Source organism: Bactrocera oleae, chromosome 6 (assembly GCF_042242935.1).
Source record: "Bactrocera oleae isolate idBacOlea1 chromosome 6, idBacOlea1, whole genome shotgun sequence".
In the NCBI taxonomy this organism is placed as follows: Eukaryota; Metazoa; Arthropoda; class Insecta; order Diptera; family Tephritidae; genus Bactrocera; species Bactrocera oleae.
This window is the reverse complement of record NC_091540.1, coordinates 65,917,610-65,939,433: the sequence shown is the minus strand read 5'-3', so window position 1 is coordinate 65,939,433 and position 21,824 is coordinate 65,917,610. Positions and strand designations below refer to the sequence as shown.

At 32.1% G+C, this 21,824-nt stretch overlaps 1 protein-coding gene across 2 annotated transcripts in view; it reads left to right on the top strand.

Moving 5' to 3' along the window:
- Positions 1-12,050: 12,050 nt before the first annotated feature.
- Positions 12,051-21,824, top strand: part of Msr-110 — a 34,304-nt gene continuing 24,530 nt past the window's right edge. For both annotated transcript variants that reach the window (XM_014247585.3, XM_014247584.3), the window contains exons 1-2: positions 12,051-12,291; positions 14,061-14,214. In XM_014247585.3, coding sequence (XP_014103060.1) covers positions 14,119-14,214 — 96 coding nt within the window. In that variant the 5' untranslated portion in view covers positions 12,051-12,291; positions 14,061-14,118. The remainder of the gene's footprint in view (positions 12,292-14,060; positions 14,215-21,824) is intronic.

Below are 21,824 nucleotides of genomic sequence, written 5' to 3'. Positions count from 1 at the left end.
CAGTGGGCGTGGCACAGCCCACTTTTAGGTGAAAACCCATATCTTGAGATCTGCTTAACCAATTTCAACCAAATTCGGTACGTAACGTTCTTTTCATGTTTCTATGTTATAGTGCGAAAATGGGCGAAATCGGATTACAACCACGCCTATTTTCCATATGACACCATTTTAAATACCACTTGATTCTTTCACTTTCCACTATGCAAATCAAGCAACAATGATTATATCGGCGTAAAACTTTGCGTGAATAATGCAATTAAAGTATGCCCCCTTGCGGCCAAAAATTGTCTAAATCGAACAAAAACTGTTCAAACCCCTAAGTACTAAATATGTGGACCCCAGTGCCTATAGTTGACCTTCTACCGAAAATATCAGTCAATCCACAAAGAAATCTAAAACGAGTATACCATTTGACTTTGCGAGAGTATAAAATGTTCGGTTACATCCGAACTTAGCCCTTCCTTACTTGTTGATAATAGCTTCGATTTTTGAATCCATTCTGCCATGTTGTGAAAAATCAAAAATTTGACTGTTCCGTTCATCGTTGCCTATACTCATCAATTAAAATAATATTATTTCCTTTCGTTTTTGGATTCAAGATAATTTTAAGCAGATAAATCTTTTTCACCGCTAAAAACACATAATTTTCAAAAGTCCTGCTGAAGATCGGTTACGAGATCAAAGGATTCGAAAGTTTTTCGAAATGAATCACCCATTACTAAAGTACATTAAATTGTGTAAATGTTCATAAGTTTTATTCATTTATTAAATAAAATGTCTCTTTAAAAAAAAAACAAAGAAACCATACCATATTTTGGCTTACTGAAGTGTCATAATGTGGTTGTGGGAATATTTAGTAGGATTATATAATATTAACATGAGATTATAGTTTGGAATCCCTAACCTTGTAGGTCTAAAGCTCTTTCGCTTCTTTAATCACAGGCAAATAGTTGTAAAAAAAAGCGTTAGACGTTCGGCCAATACAATACTTGTTTTGCTTTTTCCTACCGAGTAATAAGCAGACATCATTCAATATGGCTTTGTCATTGACAATGACAAATACTGTCACAGGCAAATTATTTCACTCAATTTTTTTTCTTCGTAAGCATTGCACACACATACTAATACACGTATATATAATATATATATTTTATATGTGTGTACAGTTGATTGTTTATTTTTTCCTACATCCACAATAATTTTCCAATTAGACTGTACAAAACAAGTACTAACTATTTGTGAAAAATCTGTCACCATTAGAAAACTTGGTTTTGAGAAATGTATGAATTTAAGCGACTTTAAGATCCAATTATTCCTTACAGTTCGGATTTTCAAATGATGTATTTCCACAATACCTAAAAGAAATGCTAAGGTGGTGTATTTGAATGTTTCATATATCATACAACTAATTTCTGGCTTGACTTGAGTTTGTCTATTATTCATTATAGCTACGGAAGTATATTTTAGAATTACATATAAGCGTAAGCAGAATGACAGAATGTACGAGACAAAAATCTGAAAAGCTTATTCAAAGTTAACGTCTAATAAAAGTGCATTGAAAAATAATTCTAAAACCCACCATCCTGTAGCGCGTAAGTAATGGAAACCCTAACGAATGGCATACAAACGTCTGTGCTAAATGCTAACTGTATTACCTACATTTTTAAATTGAGCTGAAATTTACTGAATTCGTCACGCAATTTTCAATACAAATGCACAAATGCACAAAAATATAATTTCAACGCTGCAATGAGTTTACTGCAAAATTGGAAAAGAAAAACACAATGCGCCTGCTAGATTAGGTGTAATACTTAAGTAAATCACCGTAACCAATTCATTCGTATATAGAAAGAGCAATGAAGTCATATTTTCTAAGGTTACAATGGTTACGTAACACAATCTTTTATTAATAGCAAGAAGGTTGATTTTTTATTTCATGGCCGAGAAAAAGTAATTAAAAAATTGTCTTCACTAAATGTCTACTAAATTTAAAGTTCACAAGTCATAATTTGATAAATCGTAATCGAAAGCCAGTAGTTCACTTTCTTAATTGTGCTGACTTAATTTTATTGTCTGTCTTATGTGTTTAATTTCTTGTTCTAATTAAGTTTTCAAGTAATTTAAAATTGAGGGCATAAAAGATTAGTTGTTTCTATAGAATATGAACTTGACTTGAAAAAATTAACAAATACAACTATTGTTATGAAATTACTTTGGTAGGGATAAAGTAAAAAGTTGTGTGTGTGTGTGTCTCCCAATTCTGATGGATCTTATGATGTATTCACATTGCACCACATTACGGGTGTTTAAGATGTTTTGGTGTTTAAGGCTAAACTCTACTCATAAATATAAAGTATATTATACAAAAAATTGTCTTTTAAAACATCCTAAATATTACTATTTTTCTAGCGTCAAGACACCTTATAAAAAATATTTGTACTTTTAACTTATTTGGCAGTTCATTATCATATAAATACATACAAATTTCAAATTAAACTCAAAGTTTTAAACACTGCAGTGAGTAGTAGTTGCTCACAAACATTAAACCGTGAACTCGAGTTTATCTCACAACGTGAACTTCTTGCATCACAAAATTCAGCATTTTTAAATGAATTTGTTAATCCATACGATTACGGTGGCTTATGGGCTTATCATGATTAGATTTAATCAGTTGATTTTATTCGCTTTTCATACTTTTTGTCAAGGTTTCAATTTAATATTTTCTTCTTGTACTCTTTTAGTGTTATACGACAACACCTAATACGTCATTGTAAATTTTGGCATAAGTTTGTCCCATTTAAAAACCATTGAAAAAAAACTAATATTTATTGCTGTAAAAAAATACTAAAAATTCTATGCACGTAGGGTTCAAAGCTTTGTACGTGTATAAGATCTTCACAGCTGACAACAATCGACTGTTTTTGTATTCCTCAATGAGACCAATCTTACAAAAAAAAATTTCGTTATGGTCGGCTAAATCTTCGATATACAAGTACATAAGTGTTAAGTGTGGCTAAGTGACAAAATATTTTCGATGCAAAGTAAAATGTTCAACTAATAATGATTTGAAAAAGTGCTTTCTTATTTCACTTGACTAATGGAACTTTCTTTTCTCACAAAAAGGTTGCCTTTATTCTGCCCTATGCCCGGGCTGTCAAAATTGTGTGTTCTTTTCTCAGAATGTTGAATTCTAACCTGAAAAGAGTACAACACTTTCTGCCCTTCTTAAAACGTAGGGTTGAGAGTTGCCCAGGCGATATTTATTTTTCGTTTTTAATAGTTATGTTTTTAAATGAAGTTTTTCTACTAATTATAATGAAACAATCAGTTTTGTTAAGCTCATAATATATATTGAAAATCAGTTGGTAGCATTTTTTTGTTCTTTTGTCATGTAAAAAATGCAGAATTTATATAATGTTGCCATATAATGAGGCAATATTTTCATCGAAAAAAGAAAACGCTATGACTCTCTGCTCATAGACTTACCCTTACCTAATGATACTTTATTTGTAGTAAAACAACGAACCTCCTTTCTTCCATTATGCTCTAAGTGAGCACACTCTAATTGAACAACTAAACCAGTTTAGTTCTAAGCTAAAATATTATGACTGATAAAGTAAGAACAATTTGTTCGGAAATTGTAGCGCTGGCTTGGAAAATAATCTGTGCCGATTTGTGTGAAGATATCTTTTCAATTAAAAACGTTTTCCATTAGAGCACTCGCATCTGATCGGTAAGTGTGTTTGACTGCTAAATGCTATAGTGCTCCGATATCGTATTCGACAAATGAACAGCTTCTTGGGAAGAAAAGCACGTCTGTAAAATTTCGGTTGATATCTCAAAAACTGAGGGACTAGTTCTTGTATATACCAACAGACGTATAAATCTGAATCGACTCGGCTCGTATTGTAGAGTCTCCGACGTTTCACGGTATATATATTATATTTTACGCAGTATAAGTTCGAGGTCTTTCTTTCTGCGATTTGTGATGTGCTCTTTTGATTATAACGGCCAGAAATGTAAGAATACACAAATTTCATGTCGAGTTATACTGTTTTAGCTTTCGCAAGCAAGGCTTTAGTTAATGAGAGACGACTATATCATAATTTAAAATTTTGCCTCGATTGGAATTAAATGTGTTCTTGGGTATATTACTTATTTTTAAAAAATAAATATATATGTAGAAATAAATAAGCAAATATTTTTAGCTCAAAGCATTAACTTTTTTTTCTTTGTGAGGGCACATAATATAAATAAATATTTACAAAGATGTATTTGTATACATTTAAAATTTGTTTGAACAAATAACAGAAGTCATTAAATATGCAGATGTTTGCATATATACTTACATACATACATGCATAATATAGTATGTAAGTACATACCGATACATAATATATTTTTATACAACTGTGCGATAGTATTTTATTACGACTCCATACAAATGCTCATTACAAAATATTTATACAAATTCATATACACAAGTTTTTCAATATAAATGGGCAATAAAATGAAGATGAACACTACGGAGCTAGTAAATAAATGCATTAAACAGTTGGTAATAAAATGTAGACAATCAAAGCATTCAAGCAAAGCTACAAGCAAAACAGTAAAAATGGAGAAAAATATAAAAGAAATAACAACAAACACACTTGTGTAACCAGATGCTTTTGTATATAGGTATATGTATATTTATGTATATATATATATATATATATGCATGTATATCTGTATGTACATATATAGACATGTGTGTGTACATGTGAATTATTACTCGACATCGAAAACAGCAATGGCAATTAATTTATGAAAGCAACAAACGAACGCCAGTGCAAGCGATTTGTAGGTGGCGGACACCGGGGCGTATACGTATTCAAATTGTAGCGCAACTAAAACAATGCAGTCTCTTCGATTTTGCTACAAGCAACCAGCGCCGAGATGCTATTGTTATTTGCAAATGATAAGCAAGTTGTGCAAAATTTTGCTACGTTTTGCTATTTTTGTCTGCAACTACAAAAAGCTGCAATTATAAGCTATGTGGCAGCAAATGCGCCGGCCGCTGGCAAGCAGCTGTTGCTAACTGTGCGCTGCGGAGATGTGTACGGGCTGATAGCGGCGCGCACGGTTTCTAGCCGATGTGGATGATGTGCCAGCAATTGGCAATTGCAAGCGGATTTTCTGCTTTTCGTGAAAATTGAAATTGCAAGCACATTGCAAAAGGCGGTTTGGCCAGACAAAAGAGCAGTTTCAAGACTATTGCGTGACGTATGGCAACATTGGCAACTTTGTTGCGACAAATTGCAAAGCATAAAAAAAACATGAAAACAATGCGGCTTTTATCTGACTGGGAACATTTACTGACACTATATACATACTTATATATGTATAATATATATATTTATTTGTATATAAATAATAATTTGTGCGCTATTTGTTGCGTTCACTTAGAGTTTTGGTGTGTGGTAAGTAATTATGTTAATAATTACATAATTGCCGCACGAAATGGGGGAAACAAACTACTTCAGCGGCCTTAGCCATAACAGTGGGGCGCTACTTGAGTGCACAGCTATATATGTATGTATACACAACTGTACATAGCGCTCACCTCGGCTTACAAGTGCTGCGATCTTGCCAGTTTCTATGGCATCCGTTGTTTTCGTCGCACTTACCGTACGCATGTGTGGGTGCATGCATGTATGTGTGTATGTATATAATTGTGTTTAAGTGCGAAATATAACACATAAGCTATTTTTGCTATTTACCTCTACTCTTCCGTCGATTTGCATTGTGAGTGTGGGTGAGTGTGTGTCTACCACTGCCTTGATTTCTATTAGTTTTGCCTTTTAGTTTTTGTTGTTATTTCTTCTTTACATTTGTACTATTTAAGATCAGTATTTGCGTTAATTTTCTGAACGAGTCTGAAATCATTATTCGTGCCATCCATGCGCTGAATACGCGACACGCTAACAAGTTTCTTAATACATACAGATTTCAATAAAAACATACTTAAATACATACATACAAACATACATATGTATTAACTTACTCACATGCATTTGTTTCCACAATATTTCCCGCAACACTCGCCACTTCCATCATCGACGCACATCATGTCGTTCATGTCGTTAGAGTTCACATGCGATAACCGTCCCGATTATCTGTCTACATTCATTTATACATATGTATAGTCAACACGTAAGAGTTGTGTCTTTTTTCCTGAATTTATTTTAAGCATGTAGTTGCTTGTAGTTGTCTGCCGGTGCCACGTTTAAACAGGTACCTTATCGAAACGGCAATTTGTGTGCGCAGGCGCATCTTTAATATTAATATTTTTAAGTGAATTTTGGTAATTTCCAGGTGAATTAATTTTAACGCTATTTTGCATGGGTGCTAGAAAAAGTAGGGAGATAACATAAAGTAAAAAAATGTGTATTAAAAAAGATAGTTAAGATTTTAATTAACCAAATGAAACAAAAAAGGGTTTTTTAAAAAAGCGTCTTAATTATAGTATGTTATTTATCTAATATCTTTTGAGTTTTTTTAACAAAGAAATTATTTAAATTACGACCGGTTTAAAAGTGGTGATTTTGGCTTGGAAGACCAAGCACGTCCTGGGCAGCCAAAAAAATTTGAAAATGAAGAACCGTAAGCATTACTCGATGAAGATTGTGACCATAAACAAGAAGAGCTCACAGAATCTGAATGAAAATAATCAAAAGCAGCCGGATGCCCAATTTCCATGACGACAAGGCAATGTTCTGTATTTGCTGGCATATGTCAAATTCTCCGCCTTTTCTAAGCTTATATTGACTCAATAACACAATTTTTTATTTTTTAAAATTATTCAGTTTATTTTATACAAAAAAAATTATATTCCAAAGGTTTAATATAATTAATATCATTAAAAAATATAATAATTTGTAGTATAATAAAAAAAGTTAATTAAAAAAAAAATTTCGTGCTTTTAATTAAAAATTAGATATAACAGTTTTAATGTCAAGAATTTGTGCCACTTCATTTTCGATCGATAATGTTGCCAAGCCTGCCAGTCTTCCTTGACATATTGAGAGCACAAGTACATTTTTATAACTATCAATTTTGGGATTTAAATAAAATAAGATAAATAAGTAAACAAATAAACAAAATTTGTAAAAACAAGTAAGGAAGGGCTAAGTTCGGATGTAACCGAACATTTTATACCCTCGCAAAGTCAAATGGTATACTCGTTTGAGATTTCTTTGTGGATTGGCTGATATTTTCGGTAGAAGGTCAACTATAGGCACTGGGGTCCACATATTTAGTACTTAGGGGCTTAAACAGTTTTGGTTCGATTTAGACAATTTTTGGCCACAAGGTGGCATACTTTAATCGCATTATTCACGCAAAGTTTATCCCGATACAGTCATTGTTGCCTGATTTGCATAGTGGAAAGTGAAAGAATCAGATGAAATTTAAAATGGTGCTATATGGAAAGTAGGCGTGGTTGTAGTCCGATTTCGCCCATTTTCGCACTATAACATAGAAACATGAAAAGAACCGAATTTGGTTGAAATTGGTTAAGCAGATCTCAAGATATGGGTTTTCACCTAAAAGTGGGCTGTGCCACGCCTACTGTCTAATTTTAAACGCGGTTCCTATAAAGTCATCTCATACCATCCCAGAGATAAAATTTAATGTCTCTGGCGTGTTTAGTGCTTGATTTATCGCGATTTTAGTAGTTATTAACAGTACCGTTATATGGGGAGTGGGCGGAGTTGCCACCCGATTTCAACTATTTTCACACCGTCAATAGAAGTGCTAAAAACATTTGCTTCCAGTGAATTTTGTTATTATAGCATTAGCGGTTTAGGAGATATGCACATTAAACCTATTAGAGGCGGGACCACGCCCACTTAAAAAAAAATTAACTGCAGATGCCTCCCTAATGTGATCTTTTGTACCAAATAACAGTCTTGTATCTTATTGTGGAGCTTAGTTATGGAAATTTATTTGTTTTTGATTAATGGCGTTTTGTGGGCGTGGCAGCGGTCCGATTACGCCCATCTGCAATACCAACCGTCTCACGATACCAAGAAACATGTCTACCAAGTTTCATAAAGATATCTTAATTTTTACTCAAGTTAGAGCTTGCACGGACGGACGGACAGACGGACGGACGGACAGACAGTCACCCGGATTTCAACTCGTCTCTTCATCCTGATCATTTATATATATATAACCCTATATCTAACTCGATTAATTTTAGGTGATACAAACAACCGTTAGGTGAACAAAACTATTATACTCTGTAGCAACAGGTTGCGAGAGTATAAAAATTAACCAAAATGGCGCCTTAAAATTCATGTGCCTTGGGTAATTGCCTAACTTGACTATATGGCCGGGCCGTCACTGATTCCAGCTGTATTATGAGCTGCTTAAACCGGTTAATACCTTAAATGGGGAACGCTACCGACTACAATTCATCAAATTGAAGCGAGCATTTGGCGAAAAACGCCCGGAAATTGCGATTAGACACGAGGGAATAATTTTCCATTATGATAACGCTGGGTCTATATATAAAAATAATGTTATTTATTAGTGAATATCCTGTTACTACGGACAATAATCATACTTTACTGTAATGAACTTTCCTATCTAGGGTAACTATGAACTTTTTCTAAGTTCAGAACCAAACCAATTATTTTCGAGAAATTGGGTTCTACGTAAAAAAAAAAAATATTTTCTCCGTTTTTCAAAGTTAGCCTCCAAAACCAAAATAGTTTCTTTTGAAGTTGGAAATTGAATTTATTGAAAATATTACTGTGTGTTAGTTTCCAAAAAAGTAAAAATATATATACCATTCACGTTTTCCACTTATTTCAGTTGTGTATAACATTTTTAGGTCAAGCTGATACGACGGCTGCTATAAAAAGTCAAAACCAGATCATCAAAAAAAAACAACATTATGTTAAAAATGTGGTTTCGTTTCTATCGGGCTAAAATAAAAAAAAAAGTGCGGTCGCAGCATGTTGGTAATCCTGGAAGTGAATAGCATTTCATTCGAATATAAGCAACAGTTTATTAAAAAAATTTTTTTCCTATTTTATTACCGGCCATTGCCACTAAAAGCCGATCATTAGACATAAATACAATGGTACTGATGACTACCATCAAAAAATGGGTAGCTTCTGGCGTTTACACTTGAATGCATAATCGATTTCTGAAAGCCATTCAACTTTCATGTTTACGAGCATAACAGAGATGCAAATTAAATTTAATTTTTTTAAGGTTTTTTTTTTATTTTAATAAACATGAACTTACCAAAATGCATATTTGCCTGTCTATGCATACGTAAAAATATATTTTTTCACACCAAATAAACGGTGAATCTCTTTAAAAAGCTGAGGATTTAATGAGACGCTGCAGACTATAAAAAGATATACGGAAAATCGCGCTTCATCACTTGCAGCAAATTGATTATGGAAATACCAGTAAAAGCAGGCAAACATTGGATATATGATAACATAATGGGCGTGCAAAAGGAAAAGAAAAAAATTGCATTTCCACTGTTTGGACATTACATAAATATGCTTGTTTAGGGGAAAAAGTAATTAAAATTTTCAGCTCATAAAATATGTAAATTATTAATAATTATTTTTTTTAAAAATTAAAATTTTTTTTTTAGTAATTTAAGTGTTATACCATAAGTTTTCAGAGAAAACATACAAGAATACAAATTGAATTGAAAATTTCTCTAAATATTGTATTTTCTTTGCCAACAACAACTTTTTATTTCGACTTTATTGCCCATTAGGTTTCCACCCGCGATGGTTTTGAATACTCTGTTATGAATAGTATTGCCTTGTCCTACCTCAATTTGACCATACGATGCCACACACTTAAAGTAATTAATGAGATTTTTCATTTATATTAGCTAGAGCAATTTGTCGTATAAATAAATATAATTATCTGTTGTAACTTTTGGAAACAACTCAAGAAATTTTCGAATTATCTATTCTTAAATTCTTTTTTAAGCTTAACTCGCATTCTATGATATACTTTTTTTAACTTTACTCCATGGCAAATAAATTTTAATATATTTGGGGGCATACCCTGTGTGAAATTTCTGAAAAATCAATTTTTTTGCATATTGTTTGTTTGCATATTTCGATAGTCCATAACTTTAAAAATAACATACTTAAATTTTAAATTCATATATCCAAAACTTTTGAGTTACAGGCTTCTAAAGTCAGATGAATATCAAATATTTTCCGTAGTATTATTTTTTCCTCGCCTTGTTGTTGGTCAATAAGTTATTATTACTTAGCTTCAATGAAAATATTTAGATGTAGGAAACAAATGAGGTATAACCTTGAAAATCTCTCTATCGAAAGATAATTATTGTGTCTAGACCCATCGTTAGATGGGTTAAGTAGATTTTTAGCCAATAAGTGTCACGCAGACGGTACTTACGTTATACACACCTGACATCACTTGATTTATTTTTGATATTTTGATTTTGATATTATTTCAGAATCAGATGTAGTCGATAAATGAAATTAAAATATAATAGTATTGATTATTTATAAAAATTAGTTTATCTGTTATTATTGTTTCCAATATTTGAGGTAAAAAGCAGAAAAAATATTTTTTAATTAAATAATTGCAATTAATAGACCTAACCGGAGAATTTCTACGTGAACATTTCAATAATAATAATTCTAAAACTTCAAACAAAACTAAAATAAACTTATTTATTTTAATAATAATAATATTTTAAATACAATAATATAAGCTTATGTAAAAGTTTCTTTATTAAATAACAGCAATACAATAACAACAAGTTCACTAATAGCACTTAAATCAGATATTTGTTGCTGTAAACGAATAAATATAAATTTGGCTGATTTTACAGCCGCCTACAAACACAACGTGAGACAAAACAAAACGTAAATACAATACAATACCTGCAAATTAGAAAAAATTAAAAAAAAAAATATATATATAAATAAAACAAGAAAAGCAAATTTAATATGGTATACTCGCACAAATATGAGGTATTAATGGCAAAAGCGGATGAGCTGGGGGCAACAAAAATCGTCGCCACCAGTCGCCACAAATACACTTACCAAACATGTATATATGTATATATGTGTGTGTATTACTAATATGTATATGCGTTTGTATGCGAAACTACTAAGCCGCCCAATCAAGCAGATATCCAAGCGAACTAACAAACCAGCCATCCAACCATTCAGCACAACAATAATGATAATAATAATAATAATGAATATATTATATGTATAAATGTGTGTGTTTGTGATTGTGAGTGTACAAAATCCAGCCAGCTAGCCAAGCATTGCAATATGAAAACGCAACACTGACGCCGCCGCGATTCGATGAGATCGGCAAAATGCCAAAGTCGCCGCTCAAAGCGGTTCCATGCGGCTTCATGTCTATCGGGCGCTCGTACCTAAGTACAAATAAACCGATGCACACTGCTACATTTACAATATGTGCACATATACATACATATATACATTTATAATATTTGTCTCTTTGCGTGTATTGTTGCGATCGTCGATATGTTTTGTTCCACACATTCGCAGAAATATACGCCGCTCATACATAGTACTTACATAAATATCAGCTTACAAACAAACAATTATTACACCTTTTTGTGCATTTTTCTCCATTTATACGCTATGTTTTGTGCACAATTTTCGTAAAAGTGGTTTTACAACAGTGTTTGTTTTTAGTTTTGTATGAATTTTTGCCTATTTCCTTTTAGTTGTTTTTGTATTTTTTTGTTTTTTACTTATTTTGTATTTACCTTTTTATGTGTGCTTTTTCACTTTTTTACGACGCTTAAATACTCGTATACGCTCGCACATACACACACTCGCTTGAAACGCGCTTTAAAGTGTGCTTTTAAGCTTGCGCTTGTGTTGGTGTAACTGAAAAAATTAACACACTGCGAAACCAGAAAAGAAAATAAATAGAATGGAAAAATAAAAAAGCGAATTGGAAAAAAACTCATTTCAAATCTGGTAGAAAAATCTCAAAGCCAACGCTAACCGAACTTCAGACCTCGAGTGGCAGTCGATCTGTTAAGACGTGCTTTTGGCTCAAACCGTATAAAGCTTTACAAATTTCTGACGTTACTTCTACAAAACTGTTTAACAACTAGATTTTCACATTTCAACTACAAATTGTGTCTGTGTATGTGCGTGTGCGTACGGATAAGTGAAAAGTGATTTTACTCCTTTTTCTCAAATAACGGCTGCAACAGCGCTCGAGCAAGTAATTGCTGTAAGTGTGTTCTCGACAAGGCACAAACAAGTGTTCCATAAATTAAATAAAACTAATAATAGTTATTATTTTAATAAAGAAAAGTTGTTGTAAAGTTTTTGCTTATAGAAAACATGTACATTTGTATCAAAGGATATTAAAAGCAAGGAATTTCTATGAAAAAAGAATTTATCAATAAATCCTGGGAATATATTTTATTTTATATTCTTGAAATAATTTGCTTAAAAGTGTAACAATTAAAATTTATATTTTGGAAAGAAAGAATGAAAATTTAGTTGTGCAAGAGAAAAGTGATTTTTTATTTAAATATTCAATAAACAATTAGTATATTAATGCCTGCAAAACATTTTTGGCTTTTAAAAAGTGTTTAGCTTTGTATTAACTATGACTAATGGAGTTCATTGTATTAATTAAATAAAATATCAGAGTCAACATTAAGGACTTGTTGCTTAAAAAGAAATATTTTCATATAATTTATGTAATCTAGTATGAAAATTCTGTTATAAAGTGTTTATTTTTGAAAGTAATAAAGAGTTATTTATATTTTGTGATCAAACGAAATAAATTTAATTTTTTTTTTTTTGCAATATTTTATAAAAAAAATATTCACTATCTCATTAAATTCGACCCGGACTGATACTAAAATATCTGACAGCTTTTCATGCATTTTAATATTAAAATTTTTTGTTTTGTTTTAAAACCATAGATATTAATATTCACTTAAATATCATAAAAAAAACACAATTTTATCTGAAAATTATTTCAAGTTTGAAAATTTGCTTTATGCTTTTGCTATATTTCCATATAATATCAGTAAAAATTTTCGTGACGACTGAAAACCTCACTTTCATGAAGCTAATTCTTTAACAATGCTAGTTAAGCAGCCACCTAGTGCCTTGTGCAGTTATTTCTGAATGAGAAATGTAATTTTTTAAAAAGCTAATTCAAAATATATTAATATAAAACTGTTTCGTAAACTGAAACATCAGTTATCCATTGACCTGTAAACGATTTTTCAAAGCTGATACTTTTCTTTCTGTTTTTAAGCTCGAAAATGGAGACCTTTTAGAAATGCATATCTTGAAATATATTTATATAACAAAAATTGTACATTTTTCTGTAGTGAAATAAATTTAGCATTTTACAATTTTTAAAATTATTTAAAAATTTACAATTATTCAAAAATGTATCGAGCATGTACTGTTAGATACTTATAAATTGTAAAAAACTTACGAAAAAAATTAAAAAAATTTGCTAGATTTCGATAAAAATGCATGAATAAATTAAATATTTATGTGAGATAATAATAAATATAGTATTATTACACTATGGAAAGGCGTATTAAAAAAAACATAATGAGAAAAAATTCGTAAGAATGAAAGAGAAATTTTTTTTTTGTAATCACTTATATTATCTAAACATTTTTTTGCTCAAACGAAATAAATTTATTTTATTTATTTTATTGCTTTTAATACATTTATTTAATTAATAACTATTATAACTATTTTTAAAATAAATTAATTATAATTTTTTTTTACTGGATTGAAAATTTTTTCTCAGAAATTTTTGTTATTCTTCTTTATTTAAACAACTTTAAGTTTAAAACTGTTTGTTGTACAGTTTAATGATTGTACAAATATTTATATATATGTCTGTGATGAAATTAATTAATTAATTTAACATTTCTACTAGTAATAATTATTAAATTTGAAATAAAAAACCACAAATTTTAAATCAAAATCCTCCTCTTCTCTTTCTCTCTTCCACAGTTAATTAGCACAATCAACTCTCTCATTTACCTTGTGGATTAATTTTTGCTTAGCGTAGATGACCGGCAAGGATACGGACTCAATGGCGACTGTGCAAATCAAGCCCGACTATGCGGCCAGCGAAGTCTACAGCACGGCTAGCGAGGCGCCACCGGTAAATATGACTTTCAGTTATAACCACTCATAAATACTCACACACTCACACTTACACAACTATTTAGCAAATCTTACTAACCCCATGAAAGCGAACAATTTAAATGCAGCTTTTCCTATTAACACTTCTTTAGTCACACATTTTCTCTATCTATCTATCAGACATATAGAAACGTTCACTTTTTTTTGAACTCTTAACAGTAGTTTAACACTTTCTGTGCCAGACAAACGGACAAAAACAGAGGCAATTCAGCTGCACCTGCGCGTGTTTAATGGAAACAAGTCGGTCAACTAGTTTTTCTGAATTGTCTCAAAGCCTGACTTTACCACCTATGCAGGTGTGTGTGTTTGTTGGTGTATTTATTTATGTCGTCTTTTGCCAGTGCAGGCTTCGGTCCTTAGCTTACACTTTTTATGAGCTTATATGGATTTAAGTGTTTACATTTAGACATATACGTAATTAAATCGTTGCTCACTTTGATTTTAACTGCGCGCCCCACTCACCCCTGCACTTGTCGACTGTCATAAAGTCTTAAAGATCAAGCAGTCAGCTAGACGGTCAGTTATTAGTCTAGTGGCACCGATTCCAAAGCAGTCAATCATTGACAGTTGTCCAACGTGCAACAGTCACAGCCTCCAGGTTACCATTTTCACATTAATACTGTAGTCTGTGTATATACATATGTATATGTATGCAGTTAGTCCAGTAGCGCTGCAAGAAATTAGGAAAATAATTCCTCATAGCTAACGAGGGCTCCATCTATTGTTCTCTGCGTATTTTATATCGATTTGTATGAGAAACTTGTTAATCCCGAAAATGCACCCGGAGGCTCTTCGGTCAAAAATCCGACCTATAGAAATAACTACTTGTATACAATAAATAATATCTTTTTAGCACCTACATTTATAAAAAATTAAAAAATTTAAAATCAACGTTATCTCTTATCGCAAGGCTGCATACAACTAAAATTGAACATTGAAATTTATTTTCTTTCTAAGCAATTTTGTTTATTTTTTTATTAAACCTCTGAGCAAAGGTCGCAAGCTTTTTGTTGTGGCGCTAAACATTTCCTACAGGGTGCTTATGTGCATTTATACTAAACTTCTTTTTATAATTTCTGCTACACATACATACAAATTTATATTCACATTAAATTCTCTGCAGCTGCGCAATAAAGTCCAACAGCTAAGTAATCAGCTTACTTTTATTGCTAACAGCATCATTCTACTTGTATACAATCAAATACCATACATACATACTTATATACATGTATGTATATAAGTTATATATAAGTGCATATTAATTTGTTTGACATCGCCGCCTGGCCTGCTGATTGCAAATGCAGCCTCATCTGTTTGTTTCTTCATTTACTTACAATCACACACGAGCATATACAACAATTAAGTATATGTATATGTATATACATATATTGCTTTGCATGTGTGCGTGTTTGTGCAAGCGCACATTTTGCAATTAAATCTTGTTTCTTACTTATTTCTCATTGTTTTCGTAATTCTACCAAGCCAAGTTGGCTTGCAGCCACTGCTTCATTTTATTTCTTGGGCTGCGCTGGCGCACCAACAACTTTTAAATGGCTACCAGAGCCCATAAATCTGGGTTACTGTGCTTCTTGGCGGCTTTTGGTTGCACGCCGCACACACATACACTTGTAAATACAAATAAATATATACTCAAGGTAGTACATGACTTGATTTAAACCGACAAATTGTTGCTTTTTGCCCAATAATCGTCGCTGCCTTCATACATACTTATGTATATATGATTGTGTAAGTGTGCGTGTTTGCAGTGTTGAAGGCCTTCTGCAGTCATCTCCATGCAATTGAGAATAAACTGCGCGTAAAACTTCTTGTCGACGGCCGAACGGAGTGTTCAAAGAGTCGTTAGTTACAAGTAAATAATCAAAGAAGTTTGTAACAATATTTGCATGCCACTACCCAAAGCTTTTTATACTCACGCTGAAAATATATTTTCTTAAAATAAAAAAAAAACTTCAAAGACTATTTCGAAAATGCCATGGTCATGTCATGTCTTAATTCATTTCCATATTGCAACAGCGTCGGAAATGTGGTGTTGCATATCACATCTTTTGTTATGCGCTACGAACAAACTTGTTGCGAATCGAAGACAACTCGCCTATTCACTGGAAGTGGACTTTTATGCGCTTGCATTTGCATATGTATATGTATGTGTGTCAACTACTTATACTAGTAATCAATATTTATTAAAATATAATCGAGTTGACACTGCATTCGAATGGCAAAAAGCTTTTGTTTCGCTCAAATACTAGAGAGCGAATGCTCGTCTCGGTTTTGTCCATATTTGAAGATATGTCATTCATTTGGAAAACGAATGCTCAAGGTAACGATGGTTAGTTATAGGCTATTCAGTCAAGCAGATAGCACATCTGAATGTTGTTTAGCGGCACAAGGCTATTGCTATTGAAGCGCTTCGGTACTGAAATTTGTACAACAACACAGTAATTATGTTTTTGAAATAAAAATACCTACTTGTGATTTTGAAGACGATACTGAGAGCTTCTTTGGCTGATCCTATTTTATTTGCTAGTGTTTAATACTTAAAAAATACTTCAAATTGAGTTTTTCACCAATTTTTATTGAAACTTGAAGATAATGAAAATTAAGAAATAATGCTTGGTCTTAATTAAATATTTATTTTTTTTTTTTATCAGAAAAGGTGTTATTTGAAAAATGATTCATGGTTGTCTAGTTCGTGTCAGACACAAAATAAGTGTTGTGAATTGTTATTATTTAAAAATACAGTTACGTAGTATAAAAACATGGACATGTACTCGTTAAATTCTACTCGTCGAGTATTTGTGATTTATTAATTGTACATATACTTGTATGTCAATTTGGTCCAAATCAACTCCAATAAGTTATCGTTTTATTATAAATACATTATTGTTTATCATCAGCGCCGAAGTATGCTTTTTGACATCGAATTGCTTGCGAAGTGATTTATTTTCACGCAATGGAGCGAGTTAAATTATCAATCTTCACAGTCTAATTTGTTCTATATTTATTCACATTCGAGGTCTGGCATACTAAGACATACATATGCTCGTACATACATGGTGACACCAAGATGGTCATTGCTTCTGATAATGGAGGCTAACCGAAGCATAAAATTCTGTATTTATACTAAAAAGCTGTCCGAGGAATATGTACATTTAACTAATATCTTAATTATCTGCTTGAGCATATATTTGTACTGTTACATCAGTATACATATACCAATATACATCTATATATACAAGTACTCTCAAAAACGGTGCGCTTTGCAACAGCAGTGCCTAAAAAACCGCCGATTGTCAGACCTCAAACAGTAAAAACGCACGTAAACTGCCATTTGGGCCAACATTTAAGCATGCGCAACAGCACTTAAGCCCGCTCTAAAGCATTTCTGCCAACAGACTAAAAATGCATTGCATGCAAATAGTAATTGCAGTAACTCTAAACCGTGTATGCCTGCAGAAATTGGCCGCATTGCATACAAAAGCTAGAATTAAAATGCATATTGTGTTGTATTAGCGATAAAAAATTATATTGGCATATACTCGTACTTAAGTGAATGGTGAAGCGACTTTTTGTCGAACGTGCGTTGCACTAGCAATTGCTTAGATCTTTTTGATATTGACAGTTCTACATGCAAGCTTACTTGTGAATGTAAAAAGTGTGCGTCATCAGAAGCGGATGCCCAACTAGTGGCATTAATTTACGATTCATCGTACGATCAATCAACAAGTGTACAAAAAGAAATTTAATTTATGAGCATATGTTTATAAATTTTCTACAATAGATATGTAAATGCGTTGATTTGCACATCTGTAAGTGTCATAAATAGAAAACAGCTGACAGATGGAATGCAGTTGGCTGGAAGTCAAGAATTCGAATTAATAAATTACTTTATTTGTTTTGTTACCGCATTGTTTTGTACTCGTCGCGTGTTAAATAACCGAAAAGTAATAATCTGGAGCAGCATTGTTGCTCATTTTTTGAATGAATCACATACGATTATTTGGTTGAAATGACATGAAATAGTCGAAAATTTATTGTAGAGAGATTATATTATATTATAAATATGTGCTTGCAAAATTTTCTTGCCTCTGTTAAAGGTCTATAACATACTTGGCAAATAACTTATTTTTCTAAAAAGGCATTCCTTTCAAAAACTGTATTATCAAAAAATATAATTTTTTGTCAGTTATGTTACTTAATTACTTATTAAAAACAAATTATAATAGCTTTAAATTGCTATATGTGCAATGTACGTTAATTTATCAAAATTGGTACCATGGTAGTCGTTATCGATAACATTCGACAGAATGCTCAAAATCAAGTTCTTGTATAGAAAAATTTTTTATTTGTCGAAATATCTTAAATTTCACATGGATTATTGTCCAATACAACGTTGCAATCTTCGTAAAAATTTTTCTAATTGAATCACTTTTGCATCTATGCAATAAATACTGACCGAGCTCAAGATAAAGATCATTTTATACCTTTTTATAGGGTTAAGAAATGGGTCTGTGAGGGATATTGTGGTTTCAGTGCAGCCGAAGTTGAATTTTTTATTTAAAAAACAAAAAGTTGACACTTCAAGAAGAAGAAGGTTCAGAAACTTCAATTTACTTGATTGATAATTATCGTATCGATTCTTAGACGATATTAATTTAGCAAAGATATTAATTTAGCTATATTAGATGATTTCGTCAATGCTACTTTGAAGGAGACCTATTATGATTTTACGAAAATATATTACATATGAATTTCTTCAGATTATATGTAAGTATACTTTCGTCGCAATAATTTCTTCAAAAACTCAATTATATTTACAATGGCAAAAACAGTGACGCTTCAAATAATAACAGTAAAAACAGTAAGCTAAACTTGCTGAATATATATCCAGTGTCTTTTGTGTTTATTTTCCATTCCAAGCCGGAACTAATGCGCATTCGACACACAGTAGCGCACCGAATGAGAAAATATTTTAAGTTAAACACAAAAAGAAATTGCAGACAAAACAAAAGCGGAGTAAACGACAAAAAAGGCGTTAATGAAAAAATGTAATGCCGAAGAATAGGCGGGCACCCGTAGCTTTGGAAACGCGTGATTTGCGAATTAAAGCCTCAATGTAACTGACTGGCTACCGTATAGGTAGACGGGGCAACCGAATTTAATAGACGAGCAGGCAACCTGTCACTCAGCGCAATTTAGTTTATGACCGCTGACATGACATGCAAATTAATGTACCACTTTAAAGGCACAGAATTGCAATAACGCAAATACAACAATAACATTCTATTGCATACGATTGATCAACGAAGCGCTCAACACATTCGGACACACATACAAGCAATTTTTGCCCCTACACCCGTACTGGGGACATACGTACGTAAATACGTAAGTACGTAAAAATAGAATCGGTATGTATGTAAGGTTGTGAGTGTGTAATTTATTACTGGGAGCCTCAAGTGCCGACACAAGTGCTATGCAAATCACCCGACGCCCGAATACAGACAGAATGGCTGTCAAATGTGCATAAATTATACAAATTAGAATCAAACGTAATATGTGCCTGTTATGTAGTTATATGTACATATATGGCATACATATAGTATATGTATGTACATATGTACATTAATTGTTTGTAAATATGCACAATCTCAATGCGTATGTACGGAGTTTGTTGGATGAGGGCGTGCGCGCAAATAAACATTGAGTAACCATGCGTTGGCGCGCATTCATTCATTTATTTGAATTTATGAAATATGTTTGTGTGTACCTATTTAATTAAGCGCCAAGATTGTCAGATCGCTTAGAAAAAATAACAAATATAAATAAATTGTTGAATGTTGAATTCGTGTTGGAAATCTTAGCATAAAGGGGCCGTGGGAATTGTGCACTATTATTTTTTGATGAAACAATTTTTTAAACAAAAGGATTACGAATAATATCAAAATACTAAACTGACTTAATTTTTAAGAAGCGAGCTTACATATTTTTGCACTTAACGCAAATAAAACTTGCTTAAGCTCGACTCACCTGAAGTTGCGCTTCTGCATCGAAGTTTGAAAAAAGATCTCCTACATTTGTATTATCATTTTTCTCTTTACTTATATGTAAATTCAGTAGTAGTGAATTCAGTATCTCGTGAAGATATCTTGCCAAATAAAAAAGTTTTCCGTACGAAGACTTGATTTTGATCGATCAGTTTGTATGGCAGCTATATGCTATAGTGGTCCGATGTCGGCGGTTTCGACAAAGGAGCAAAATCGCAAAATTTCAGATATCTCACTGAGAGAAAGTTCGCGTACGCGTAAATGAGCAGACAGAAAAATAGACGGACGTTGTTAAAGCGAGTCAGCTCGTCACGCTGTTCATTTAAAATAATATATGTACATATTATAGATAGGGTCTTCGACGTTTCGTTTTGGGTGTTACAAGATTTGAAGCATACTTAATTTATACTGTTCAGTGTATAAATATCAACCAATTGTAAATCGTATAAAATTTTACAACTCTCCATTTATATAACAACATCAAGAAGCATATTATAAACAGGTGGAGAAATTAAATCAAGTAAGGTTCGTGTATAAAAAAAATTACCTACAAAATTCAAAACACTACAACATTTCTATTGATTCTAACACTTCCATCTGGCATATTACAATTAATATTAATACAATTTCATTGCAATCAAATAATTAACTATTAAATGTTTATACAGTCAATTTAAAAATCATGCATCTTTTTTAATTTATACGTCACCAATTACGGTCGTGTTAATTGATACGTGATTTCTAAAAGCAGACGGCAATTTTCGACTCAGTGTAAATTATACTACAGACACACACACATGCAAATATTGTAAAAAGATACGTATGTAAATATAATAAAGAAGAGTTTCTATACATTTCGGACCTTTGTTAAGCCCAGGGCGCATTTTTTATCACTTTAATACATGCACACAAGCATGAGTGCATTCATACGCGTATACATACTTGTATGTATATGGGTACACATATATATATTATACATATATTTCTGTCTGTTTTTCTATGACATTATTTTATTTGACACTTCTATTTACGAAACGTGTTATTTACCGCTAACTAGATATGCATACTAATATACTTATATGTGTATTTATGTATGCTATGTATGTGTGCCGGTGTTTATGTTTGCATGCTAATACCCGAGTCACGCTGTTTGCCTTAATGCCAATATTTCATTTTCACGTTTACTCCACTTTTTCGTCATGTAAAAGCTAAATTTGTTATTTGTTGAAAAAACTGTTCCATATTTAATTGTTTAGTTTAAGAATGGTAAAACAAAAAAAAAATAATAATTTCTAGTTTGGCGCATTTTTTGCTTTAACTAAAACCATTCTAAACGCGACTTCCACTCTATATAAATAATGTTTCGTGCATTAGTGCTGTGATGTGGGCAAAATGCGAGCATATTTGTTTTTTTTTTGCTTTAACCGTCACCATTGGCGGCTGCTGGAATCACACAGTTTGCTGACTCCATTGTTAATCAAAGCATAACTTTTTGCCATTGCAATTT